This window comes from Salvia splendens, chromosome 13, assembly GCF_004379255.2.
Source record: "Salvia splendens isolate huo1 chromosome 13, SspV2, whole genome shotgun sequence".
NCBI classification, from domain to species: Eukaryota; Viridiplantae; Streptophyta; class Magnoliopsida; order Lamiales; family Lamiaceae; genus Salvia; species Salvia splendens.
In genome coordinates this window covers 32550570-32563789 of record NC_056044.1, presented here as the reverse complement: position 1 = coordinate 32563789, position 13220 = coordinate 32550570, and the positions used below count along the sequence as shown (strand labels likewise).

The following is a 13220-nucleotide window of genomic DNA, read 5'->3' as shown; positions in this document are numbered from 1 at the left end:
TACTGTATTACTACAAAATTAACTTAACACATTTGCCACACATGATGTGAAAAAGGTAAACATCCCCAAAGATATTGACAAAGTAGATCTCAAATCTAATTCTTGATTAAGAGCAAATCCTCAAGTAAATGTTTAGTAGTCCATATATATGCTCACATGGTCTATCCAGTCAATAACAATAGTAGAAATATAATCTTTTTATGCAATTATGATCAGCAAAATAGTAGAAATATAATCTTTTTTATGCAATTATGATCAGCAATATGTCCGAACCATTATATTTTTTCCTTCAAACCCACCCCACCCCCAAAACCCAAATTTGCACCTTCTCAACCAACCTATCATCATCTCCACTCCTTCCCCAAGCAACTTTCTCCACAAGGATTCTCATACGGCTCGAGACGAGTATAGGAGAAGCCGACTCACCAAGGGGCGAGACGAGTATAGGAGAAGCTGACTCACCAAGGGGCAACGACGCCCTTGGAGAGAAGCAACAAAGAAAATGTAAAGATTTAATGATGCAATATACCCACTATGCAGCAACAAACCAAAAGGGGTGCAAAGAAAAGTAGATAATTACATAGTCAAAAACATTTCCCATAGAATTTCAACAAGTTCATGTGCAACTGTGAATGGATTCTACTTGAACAAACTCGAATCTAATATAGGCCAAAAACACAAAAAGCCATTAAGAGATGATAAGGTATGGTTGTTACAAAATCGACTTGTTTGCACAAGTCGGTGAAACAAAGGAAGCAGGAAGCAGCATTTGGTAACTTCGCTTATAGCATTTCTTGAGACCGTCTTACGCAACGACTTACTTTCTTCTTGAAATCATCCCTTCGGTCTCTCCATTCTTTCTGCAGTAATCAACCCAAAGACAGAGATATTGGTACTAAATATCAGCTGAAAGATGCCTTAAAACGGATTGGACTTCCAAATAAAAATGACAGAAAAAAGTCTTGACCACTTTGACTCATTTTCTATCATATACTTACTTCACTTCCAACAAGAACATCAATTAACAAAGTCAAAATTGTGTTTGTGTGTGAGAGTTAGAGAGAGAGAGTAGTAAATAATAACTAAGAAAAATGAGCAAAAAATTAGTGCATCTGCACTTACAGCAGCTTCAACATTAGCAGGAGATTCGTCATTAGGGCTTGAAAGCATTGATATGATGCTAAGAACTATACTCTCCACCTGAAAAATAAAAATTGGGATAAACTTATGATTTAACAGGAAGTCAGGAACACGTGAAGAGGTAATATTTCATAGCAATTGTGATTTATGACAGACACCAGAATGCATACGAGAGAAAGCATTAGAAACTTGCACACTTGCAGGTGAGATATACACTATACTTCTCCTTCATTATTTTATGCAGTTGAAAACTACTTTAAAAATCAATTACCCAGCCTTGCTCAGGCTGACCCTTCTCCAGATTCACACAGCGACCCATTACGTTCAAAAGATAAGAACTTTTACCTACAAAAATAAACCTTAAAGTACCAGAAAAGAAAGCTATAGAAATTCAGTTACCAAACCTTAGAAACCAACATCGCTCGGTATCAAAGAAAGGTTAATGGTTTTCACAAATCACAACACAACCAAAAAATAACTCTAGACAGGTAAATTTTAGGACATGAGATTTAAACCAGAATTACTACTTATATGACATAAGTATGACAAAGCAAGCTAATTGGTGACCATACCGTGTGGACAGGTGACCATCGCTCACTAGCAAGCTCATAGCCATTTGGATCATCACCAGGGGGATGGAGAATCGAAATACAAACCTTTCCATCAGCATATACTGCACCTCAAATTACTCCAAAATCAAGACAATGAAAAGATTACAACTGAACCTACCAAACTAGGTAAAGCATCATGATTGATCAAGAGTACAAACCATTGGGATGCCACACTTCTGAGGTAAATCTTACTGTTGGAGGACTGTTTGGGTAATCTGATGGGAAGCTCATTATAGCATTGAAGAAACCTCCTTCACTGCACCGTTATTTTCAAACCATAAGAATCAAACTCAAACTGAATTTTGATATTTCTCCAATGCCAGGTGTTGTAAACATTCAATGCAACGCGTATCATATGAGAAGCTACTGAAGGAATTTCTCTATGTAATAATTGATATTCCCTAGTTAAAAAGGTAACATCTTTAACCAATATATACCATTCTGCACATACTATACTTGCAATGTTTAATCACATGAGTTCATCATTCGGTCATTGATTCATTATGCATTCAAAAGCCTATCAAAAAAACAATCAGGCTGGAATCATTAAGTGCAGATCATAAATATGTAATCCGCAATCAATCTAAGCATAATAAACATATTCCTCAACACAACATAGAAGATCATTCAAACTCAAGATGGAATCCAAACAAGATATTGTAATCGAAAAGACACAGTTGAATTAACCCTAATCCCAATTACAAAAACACAATTCTACAAGATTGACACAAGGCAAGATACTCATAACAACCAGCACACACACAACATTCAAGATCATTCAAGCTCGGGATGGAACCCAAACAACGTATTATAATCGAATTAACCCTAATCCTAATTACTGAAACACTAAATACTCACTACAAAGTATCCGGAGGCCCAATAATTGTAACACTCCAGTCAAACAGATTGGTCTCATCCAACAATCCGGCCGAAAATCCATCCACAGGGTGTTTGCACAGATCTGCGCGTGAAAACCATAGATCATTAAACCCAAGATTTAACACAAAGATAAAACCCATTCGCCGGCAGAAAATCGTTAAAACAATCAAATTATCATCAGAAAATCACCTTTAAGCTGCTTCTGAAGGAGAAGACTTGCTTGAGAGGGTGAAGCCATCGAAAAATATAAAATTTAGGGGAAAATATTGAAAATTGAAGGGCAAAAGCTGGGGAATTGGGGAAGAATGAGCAGCAGAAAATTTATAAATACGTATATTTATGCGCAGGGATATATATAGAGAAAAAGCAGCCTTTTTATTTTACTTATTAATCGGCACTTTTTCCTTTTTTATCGCATGTATAAATCGGGTCGGCCAATTTGTTGAATATTATGCCTTATTCCAAATAATAAATAACATTTTCATTAGAATATATATTTGCTCGGAAATAGAAGCAAGACACGCCTAAATTCACAAAATAATTAGTTAATTGCACAGGGAGTAATAATTGAATATAATTCATTTAAGTTAATTCAATATATGTGAAATTAATACTACTACATTCCAATTTTAATAGCATTCAATAATATTTATTTTTGTAAGTTAAGATAATTTAATGTAATTCGAATGATTTATGATTTTATATTATGCAAGCTGGTCAGCCCACTGAAACGGCCCGCGGCCCGTTGGTTTTATACACTGAATAACAGTTTTATTAATTTCAATTATTGGTTTTATCTTTGAAATCATTATTTAAGATTGATTTGTCATCTATAAATTAAAATATTGTTTGACTGTTTCCTAGTATAATTTTAACTTCAATAAGTAACTTACTATAAAAAATCATGACTTTAATCTAATTATGGTATACCCTACAATTTCAGAACTAGAAATCATGAATTCTAATATTTTTCTCAATTTTTTAATTAGAAATGTTTCAGTTAACTTTTGATTTGGTGTACATATATTTTAAATTGATTAGATAGTTAAGTTATTTGTGTTTAAGATAATGCAAAAATTCATAACTAATCTCGTTATTGTAGAACTTTTTAAATGTCATATTAAATATAATTTTATCCAAATCATACCTTATAAAATTGAGAAAAATGTAAAAATACATAAGTTCTTAAGATTGATTATTAAAGTTCGAGGACGAATGGCAATTTTACCAAATATTATGTTTTTATACTAAAATTTCCCCTTTTTCTTATAATTATTATCGTACATTTTTATTAATAAAATTGAATATTCAATAAAATTAGTAATTTTATTATTATTGTTATAGAATCCGAATTAAATGAAACCCAACCCAACTTTACGGAAATCCCAATCAATTTTGACTGATTCTACAATTCTTCAAAAGAATAGATTTTTGTCATATCATTGTTACCAATTCATCCAAGAATCACAGGACTTCATCATGCAAATTCTACAGAGATGTCGGAATCTATTGATCATCAACAACGCCGTCACTCAATCGGAAAGACTAGGAATAGCAGCTGCCCAATTCGCCTCATTTCATTCAACTAATGCTCTCTTTGAGAAATGGAAAAATAAGTTTGCCAATGTGAGTTTTTTGCTTTCACACTCTGGCTCTGGTTTTTAGTCATTTTCTGACTTTTTTTTTGCTTGTGATATTATTCTCTACGTAGATATGAGGCTCTTTTAGCTGGTTATTGTTCAAAGTCTGAATCTTGGTTTTTGGAAGGGTTTTTATTTTTATTTTTTATCTGGTTGAATAATTAATTTGAATATCAGTGATTTTCATATGAATGTGTAGAGAGGGAAACAAGTGGCAAAATGGAAGTAAAGAAAATTGATTAATAAGAAATAGTCTTGGGAAGCTCTGGCCCCTTTTACACTCCATCCGTTCATGAATAATAGTCTTGGTAGTGGAATGAATACACATGTTTTAATGCAAAATTGGCGTGAGAGAGATAGGGAAAAAGTGGTTGAAGTATTGTTCGTGGAAATCGCGACTCACCTCAATAAAGAGAGAAACTTACCTTAGATAGAGACCAACTTTGTTGGACTGACCAAAGAAAACAAGGCTAGTTTTCGCGGAAAGAGGGAGTAGTTCGTACAATTTATACTTATTTGTGTGTCATCATTTGAAATAATATGACTTGAATTTAAGAAAGGGCTCAACTAGTTTGGGTGTGAGACTGTGTATGTTATGGGATAGTCACCACGAAGAGCGATAATCATGGAATGTTTTCATACTTGTGTTCGTCTGATGAGATAATGTTTGTATATGGTGGTTGAGTTGAGTACTTGAGTCACACTATAAGCTAATCTATGAATAATTGAATGCATCGAACACATAAAGTAATCACTTTTTTAACAAGGTTGTCATAGCCGAGATGACAAGCAGCTGTGTTGTTACATCTTCTTCATTGTTTCAATAATACTAATGGCACTTTTTTGTTAATATGGAATTTCGGAGCTCTTATATCTGGATCCTTTATTACTGCTGATTGTCCTTAATACAGATCTTAGTTTGCGTGTGAAACTTTTCTGGAAATAGTTATTTTCTGGTTGATTGTCGTCTATGTTTTTACTAAAAATGTAGTAGTGTTTTTGATGATTGGAATAAATCGCAGGGTGTAAGGACTGATCAAGAATCATTAAAGGTGGAGAAGTTACCTTAATATCTTGTTAACGATTATTGCATCAAATATTGTTCAACTTTGGTTTCCAGTAAGTGGTTGTTTTGAAATGAAAAGAGTAAAAGACTCTTGATATGATCATTCGTGCTCCTACAAATTCAAATTTATCTCTAGAACTTAACATTTCACTTTGGCAGTCATTTGCCTCTAGATTTATCCACTAAATAGATCATCTTTGGAGAACTGTGGAACATCTAGTCGTACGACTCATACCATTCTTGTTCGTACAAATTCAAATTTTATCTATAAAATTTATCCACTATTAGTTCTGTCACGCCCGCATTTCCTAAGGATAGGAAGTACGGTGGACCGCGACTAGGGGGGGGATAAAGAAGCGGGGAAGAAAGGGGGTAACAAGAATATTTGACCCAAAACATTTAATAAAGGAAGTTCACTTTTAAACATTGTACTTAAGACGACATTACAAAAGTTAAAGTATTCAGAGTTTTAAATGAAAACATCGTGACGGTTTACAAGCAGCGGAAAAGACCAAAAGACAGATGATGCCGGGTATGACGACACGACACCATCCAAAAGATAAATACACACTTTGGCTTTAACTGCTCAACATCCGTCCTCCCCATCGCCGCTCAACCTGCACATTAAGAAAACAACATGCAGGGCTGAGTACTTATTGCACTCAGTGGACACACGCCAAAAACATAGTTTGTCATGCCATAACAGTGTAACATTGGGGTTTTGAGTATAATGAAAATAACCCAAGTACACAAAATACATTTCATAAATTCGACTGCGCAGTCATTTTTCCGATATTGCCACCCTTATTCCCTCAATCATACACTATCTGATCCAAACCATGACAAGGGGCGTGGCCACACCCCAGGTCATCTAGACCGGCCAACTTGCTCTCAGATGGCACCCAGTCTCGTGTACACTAGCCTGAGGGTTCGCAGCCCAACAGACCCGAATTCGATTAAACATATGTGGTAAACCACTTCAGATAGGTTTCAAAACGAAATAATTGGCAAGACAAACAGTTCACCTCCATAAACATTTCCGGAACAAAGTCCGTATTTAAAGATAACCCACATAAAAGTAGGGTAGAAAAGCCCACCTCGATTGCTTAGCTTTTAAAACAGTTCCCTTCAACCACACTTTCCTCGAAAAAGATCACCCTTTTGAAAGATAAATAATATCATGATTAGAGTCAGAAGAGACGAGACTTTAAACGACAATGCATGATTCCTACGTGGACGACTTCAACATCTAGCACGTTACACGTACATACACTTAACAACATATTACAAAACAAACACACAAAGTCACACGTTCGAAACACACCCCGCACGCAAACGACGTACCCAAAACGCGCACACGACACACGAACACAGCACTCCAAGTCCTGGCATACCCTTACTGTGCAACGGCTCACTTGGCTCGGAAAGGTTCGGAAAAAGCTCGGAAAAAGGATCGGCGTCTCGGCCTGGCTCGGTGTCTCGGCCGCCTGGCTCGGCACCTCGGCCGACCGTCTCGGCCGCCTGGCTCGGCACCTCGGCCGACCGTCTCGGCCGCCTGGCTCGGCACCTCGGCCGCCTGGCTCGGCACCTCGGCCGACCGTCTCGGCCGCCTGGCTCGGCACCTCGGCCGCCTGGCTCGGCACAGCTCGGCACCTGTCTCGGCACAGCTCGGCACTTGTCTCGGCACAGCTCGGCACCTGTCTCGGCACAGCTCGGCACCTGTCTCGGCACAGCTCGGCACCTGTCTCGGCTCAGCTCGGCACCTGTCTCGGCACAGCTCGGCACCTCGGCCGACCATCTCGGCCGTCCGGCTCGGCACCTCGGCCGACCGTCTCGGCCGCCTGTTCGGCACCTCGGCCGACCGTCTCGGCCGTCCGGCTCGGCACCTCGACCGACCGTCTCGGCCGTCCGGCTCGGCACCTCGGCCGACCACCTCGGCCGTCTGCTCGGCGCCTAATTTACACCCCTTTTCCTCTGACCCCCGATTCTCAAACCCTATACGACAAACACACCACGCATTCTACATCCCAAAACACACCCAAACACCTGGGATCATCCCTTCCAGACTCTCCACAAATCTGCCCTAGGCTGAACCCAACAACTCTCGGCCAACACACACGAAAACTCTCGAACCAAACACTGATTCCTCCGAGCCATCTCTTGGCCAAACACACCCACATTCATCACAAAAACCTATCACTCAGAAACACGCCACTTGCACATGAAAACATCTCCCAAAAACATACAACTCGCGAAACTGCGCAGTTTACTTGCAAAAATCATAATAAAATCATACGACATCCAATGAAGCTGAAATTTACACACCACACAAAGGACACATTAACCTTTACACAGTTCAAAATTCGTACCCAACGGAGATCGTTTGCTTAGTTAAAAAGGGGTCGGAACCCACTGTCAGTTACCAACAAAGACATGCTTCACACAGACACATCATCCCACAACCTATCCAGCACCTAAACCCTCCAAAACGTCCTATATGCATGAGGTTTCGAAAATTAACAAGGGTTAGGGGTTACCTTTCTCCGAATAGTTCGAAACGTAGGTCAAAGCTTCCCTACTCCGATTTCAAAACGGTACGCGAGAGTTTGCTACCTTAATGAAATCAGGAATCAATGAGAGGGAGTAAGAGGGAAGGTAAAAACCGAGAGGGAGAAGAAGGGAGACTTACCAGAGAGAGAGTAACTTTGCGAGAGAGAGAGCGAGCGAGAGAATGAGAGAGACCGAAGAGGGAAAGAGATTGGAAAAGGGGAAAAGAAGTGGGGGAGGTTGAGAAATTAGTGGGGAGAGGGGGAGGGGTTTTTTTTTGAAAAGCCGAGAGAATTAGGGAGGGAGGAATTTAATTTGTTATTTAGGATTTTAATTCTAGCTTAATTAGTTAATCACTTTTAATGCTAGGTAAAAACACCCCATCCGCAACAATAGTGTAAAGCAATTAATATTTCCACACCATATATTAAGCACAACACACAAGACATTCATTAATTTTAAAGAACCAAAAACCACAAAATCTCGGATATTACATTCCTCCCACCTTAACAAAATTTCGTCCCGAAATTTGTTAGATCACTCAAACAGCTCTGGAAACCTCTCTCTCATCTTATCTTCTAATTCCCATGTTGCTTCTTCGATTCCATGATTCCTCCACCGTACTTTCACCGAAGCGATTGACTTATTCCTCAATTCTTGCACTCTTCGATCCACAATGGCCTCGGGCTTCTCCTCATAGCTTAGATCGGGATTTAGGACCATCATTTCTTCTTGGTGAACGACGTGTGTGGGGTCATACACATACTTCCTCAATTGTGACACATGGAAGACGTTGTGCACATTTCCGAAGCTTGGTGGTAGGGCCAATCTGTATGCTACCACGCCGACTCTATCCAAAATCTCGTATGGACCGATAAATCGGGGTCTCAGCTTTCCTTTCACTCCAAAACGAGTTATTCCCTTAGAAGGGGAAACTTTCAAAAAGACCTTTTCCCCGACCTCGAACTGTAACTCGGTCCTTCGAACATCCGCATAAGATTTCTGTCGATCTTGTGCCTCCTTGATCCTCCCACGGATTTGTCGGACAATCTCTATCATCTCTTCTACAGAGTCTGGTCCGAGAATTCTTCTCTCACCCACTTCATCCCAATAAAGTGGCGATCTACACTTCTTTCCATACAAGGCCTCATATGGGGCCATCTTGATAGTCGCCTGGTAACTATTATTGTAAGCGAACTCTACCAAGGGCAACACTTCTTCCCAACCTACGCCTCGATCTAGCACCACGGCTCGTAGCATGTCCTCCAATGCTTGTATCGTTCTCTCCGACTGCCCGTCGGTTTGCGGGTGGAACGCTGTACTGAAATTCAACTTAGTCCCCAACTCGCGCTGCAGGCTTGTCCAAAATCTAGAAGTGAATTTAGCATCACGATCAGATGTGATTGTCGCTGGGACTCCATGCAAGCGTATAATTTCCCGTACATATACCTTAGCCAACTGATCGGATCCATAAGTGGCACGAACCGGCACAAAATGGGCAGATTTGGTGAGGCGATCTATAATCACCCAAATCACCGTGTTCCCTCGCTGGGATTTTGGCAGTCCTATCACAAAGTCCATTGCAATATGTTCCCACTTCCATTCCGGAATCTCGAGGGGTTGCAATTTCCCATAGGGCCGTTGGTGTAGCGCCTTTACTTGTTGACATGCTAGGCATCTCTCCACAAATGCCGCAACATGCTTTTTCATACCGTTCCACCAAAACTGTCTTTTCAAGTCTTGATACATTTTGGTGCTCCCTGGATGAGCAGCGTATGGGGTTTCATGTGCTTCTCTCATGATTTCCATCCTCAGGCCTTCATCCTTAGGCACACACAACCTTCCCTTGTATGTGAGACCATTATCCGCTGCCTCACGAAAATTTCCGAGTTCACCCGTCCTCACTTCTGAGCGAATCTTTTCTAGTAACGTATCTCGCCGTTGAGCTTCTACAATTCTGGCTCTTAAGTCGGGTTCCATCACCAACGTGGCTACTATCCCTTCCACAGTCTCGGGCATTCTCACCACTTCCAAGCGCATCTTACTGAACTCTTGGATTATACTCTCTTCGATAGTAAGAAAGGTGGCCAGCTGAGATTGAGACTTCCTACTAAGAGCATCGGCCACTACGTTTGCTTTTCCCGGATGGTAATTTATACCACAATCGTAGTCCTTTACCAACTCGAGCCACCTACGTTGGCGCATGTTCAACTCCTTTTGCTCAAAGAAGTACTTTAGACTCTTATGGTCCGTGTATATCTCACAACGGACTCCATAAAGATGATGTCTCCAGATCTTCAAAGCATGTACCACAGCTGCCAGTTCCAAGTCATGCGTCGGATAATTCAGTTCATGGGGCTTCAATTGTCTCGATGCATATGCAATCACTTTCCCCTTCTGCATAAGCACACATCCCAGTCCCACCTTCGACGCATCCGTATATACCGCATAGTCAGTCTCTGGCTCCGGCACAGCTAGGATTGGTGCGGTGGTCAATTTCTCCTTCAACAACTGAAAGCTCGCCTCACATTCTGGCGTCCAAATCATCTTGACTCCCTTTTTCAGTTGTTGCGTCATTGGCCTTGCTATCTTCGAGAATCCCTCGATGAATCTTCGATAATAGCCCGCCAGTCCTAAAAAGCTTCGGATTTCGTTTTGTGTAGAAGGTGACTTCCACTCCTGCACCGCTTCTACCTTGGCCGGATCTACACGAATTCCATCTGAAGTTACTACATGTCCAAGAAAATTTACTTCCTTGAGCCAAAACTCGCATTTACTGAACTTGGCATATAGTTTCTCGTCCCTTAGAGTTGCTAGGACGGTTCTCAAGTGCTCTTTGTGCTCCTCCTCGTTCTTTGAGTAAACAAGCACGTCATCGATGAAAACCAGGACAAACCGATCCAGAAATGGATGGAACACGCGGTTCATAAGGTCCATGAACACTGCCGGGGCGTTCGTCAGTCCAAAAGGCATTACAACGAACTCATAATGACCATATCTTGTTCGAAAAGCTGTCTTGGGTACATCTTCTCGCCGAACCCTCAGCTGATGGTACCCAGACCTCAAATCCATCTTAGAGAAGACTCCTGCCCCTCGAAGTTGGTCAAACAAGTCGTCTATCCTTGGTAGTGGATACTTGTTCTTCAGCGTTAGTTTGTTTAGCTCCCGGTAGTCGATGCACATCCTCATCGTTCCATCCTTCTTCTTTACGAACAACACTGGTGCTCCCCATGGTGACACGCTAGGTCTAATGAATCCCAATTCCAGTAGCTCTTGCAGTTGCACCTTAAGCTCCTCCAACTCTTTTGGCGCCATTCTATAAGGTGCTTTTGATATTGGTGCCGATCCGGGCTCCAGATCGATCGTGAATTCTACTTGCCTGTCGGGTGGGGGTCCCGGCAATGCATCGGGGAAGACATCGGGATATTCACTCACTATCGCCACATCTTCTATCTTCCTGTCTTTCTTCTCCTCCCCATTCAAATAAACAAGGTACGCTGGACATCCCTTCCTCATCATTGTAGTGGCTTGCAGCGCAGAGATAATGGACTTGCGTCGGCTCATTGGGACTCCGTGAAACTTCATCGGCTCTTTTCCGGGGGTTTCAAACGAAATTTTCTTTTCTCTACAATGAAGGGTAACGTGGTTCTCCGCTAACCAATCCATACCCAAGATTATGTCTACGCTACCCATCGTCATTACTTGCTAATTATAAGCCACTAAACTGAGTTCACCTATTCCAAAGTTCACACATGCACAAGATCGGGATATATCTATAGCCCCGCCTACCGGTGAGGTCACACTCATAGTGGGTTCGGTCTTAACAGTAGGTAATTCCAAAGTATCCACACAAGACGTTGATATAAAGGAATGCGACGCACCCGTATCAAACAAGACAACTATAGGCATATTGAGAAGTGTGCCCATACCTGCCAAGTTTCCTTGCTCAAAGGTTTCTTTCCCGTTTGCCGGCTGTTTCCCCTTCAAGGCGTAGGCCCTTGCTTGCGATGGTAATCCTTGGCGGCGTTGTTGCGGTGGAGGTGCAGGTAGTGCCTGGGATTGTGGACGGAAACCTAGCTGGTTCTGTCTCGTTCCCGTTCCCATGTGCTTGTTTGGGCAATTTCGGATGTAGTGGCCACTCCCACCACAGTTGAAGCACCTAGGGTCTCGACACTCCCCGGCGTGGTACTTGAAGCACCTTCCACATTGAGGGTTCCTCGGCGGAAAGTTTGCCCTCGGTTGGAAAGTATTCTGTCTCCCGCCATTGTAGGGTGGGTTCCTCATGTGTTGTGGCCTCTTACCACCATACTGAGCCTGGTCACCATCCCACCTCCTCTTCTCTTGGTGGCCCGGCTGAGCTTGTAGAGGTGTCGCGTTTGTTGTTGCCACAACTCTTGGCTTAGGGAGTGCATCTTCCACGTCCAGTGCACAAGTCAAGATCTCCGAGTAGGAGAGTTCTCCTCGACAGGCCAATGCGGCCTTTATCTCATCTCTGAGCCCGGCCCGGAACTTCACCGCCCATTTCTCATCGGTGTCCATCAACTCGGGCGCATATCGTGCCATCTGCGCAAGGGCTCGGTCATACTCGGTTACAGTCATTCGGTCTTGGCTTAGTGTGTGGAACTCTACCACCTTGGCCCGTCTGTACGTCTTTGGAACATACTTGTTATCGATCTCTACTTTAAACTCCTCTCATGTTAGCGCCTCCAGGCGTGCAGGATCCATAGTTCTCTGCCGAGTCTCCCACCAGTAATCGGCAGCACCTAACAGTTGAAAGGTAGCACCAGCAATGCGCTCCCTATCTGTGCACTCCATGACCCTGAAGATACGCTCGAGGCCGCGTATCCACTCTTCCGCTTTGGATGGGTCTCCTTGTCCGTCAAATTTTGGGGGATTCTGCCTTGAGAACGTAACTATGAATCTTTCTTGTTGAGGCGGGGGTGGAGGTGGTGGTGGCGGTGGTGGTGCCTCCACGTGGGGTCCTTGTCGTGGTTGGCGTGCACGTCTTGGCGGCATTCTGATTCAATATCCAAAAAGTGTTACTACAATTCTCATCCAAAATTACCACTTTCTCAAAATTTTCTTATAAAACCTTCATGTAGTATAAGATGCAACACATAGGATATAAATCAAAATCAAAATTCTCATTAAAAGAAAGAAGGCCAACATTGTTCCCAAGAGTAGATCGTACTGAAAGCAAAAACTGAAAAGACAACGAACTATTCTAATTCTAGACTACGACTCTATCATCCTCATCCATAGGCCCTTCCTCCGGGTCTTCGTCGTCGTCCTCCTCGGAGTTCCCTGGCAGAGCCTCCTCATAAACATCTTCATACC

General features: G+C 42.0%; 1 protein-coding gene across 1 annotated transcript; it reads right to left on the bottom strand.

Annotated features, from left to right (window-relative positions):
• Positions 1-581: 581 nt before the first annotated feature.
• Positions 582-2979, bottom strand: LOC121762903 (ubiquitin-conjugating enzyme E2 7). The gene is made up of 6 exons (XM_042158927.1): positions 2820-2979; positions 2610-2712; positions 1910-2007; positions 1713-1813; positions 1123-1200; positions 582-860 (listed from the first exon to the last, which is right to left on the bottom strand). Exons 1-6 carry the CDS (start codon positions 2866-2868, stop codon positions 783-785), a joined length of 507 nt encoding a protein of 168 aa, XP_042014861.1. The 5' UTR covers positions 2869-2979; the 3' UTR covers positions 582-782.
• Positions 2980-13220: the final 10241 nt, after the last annotated feature.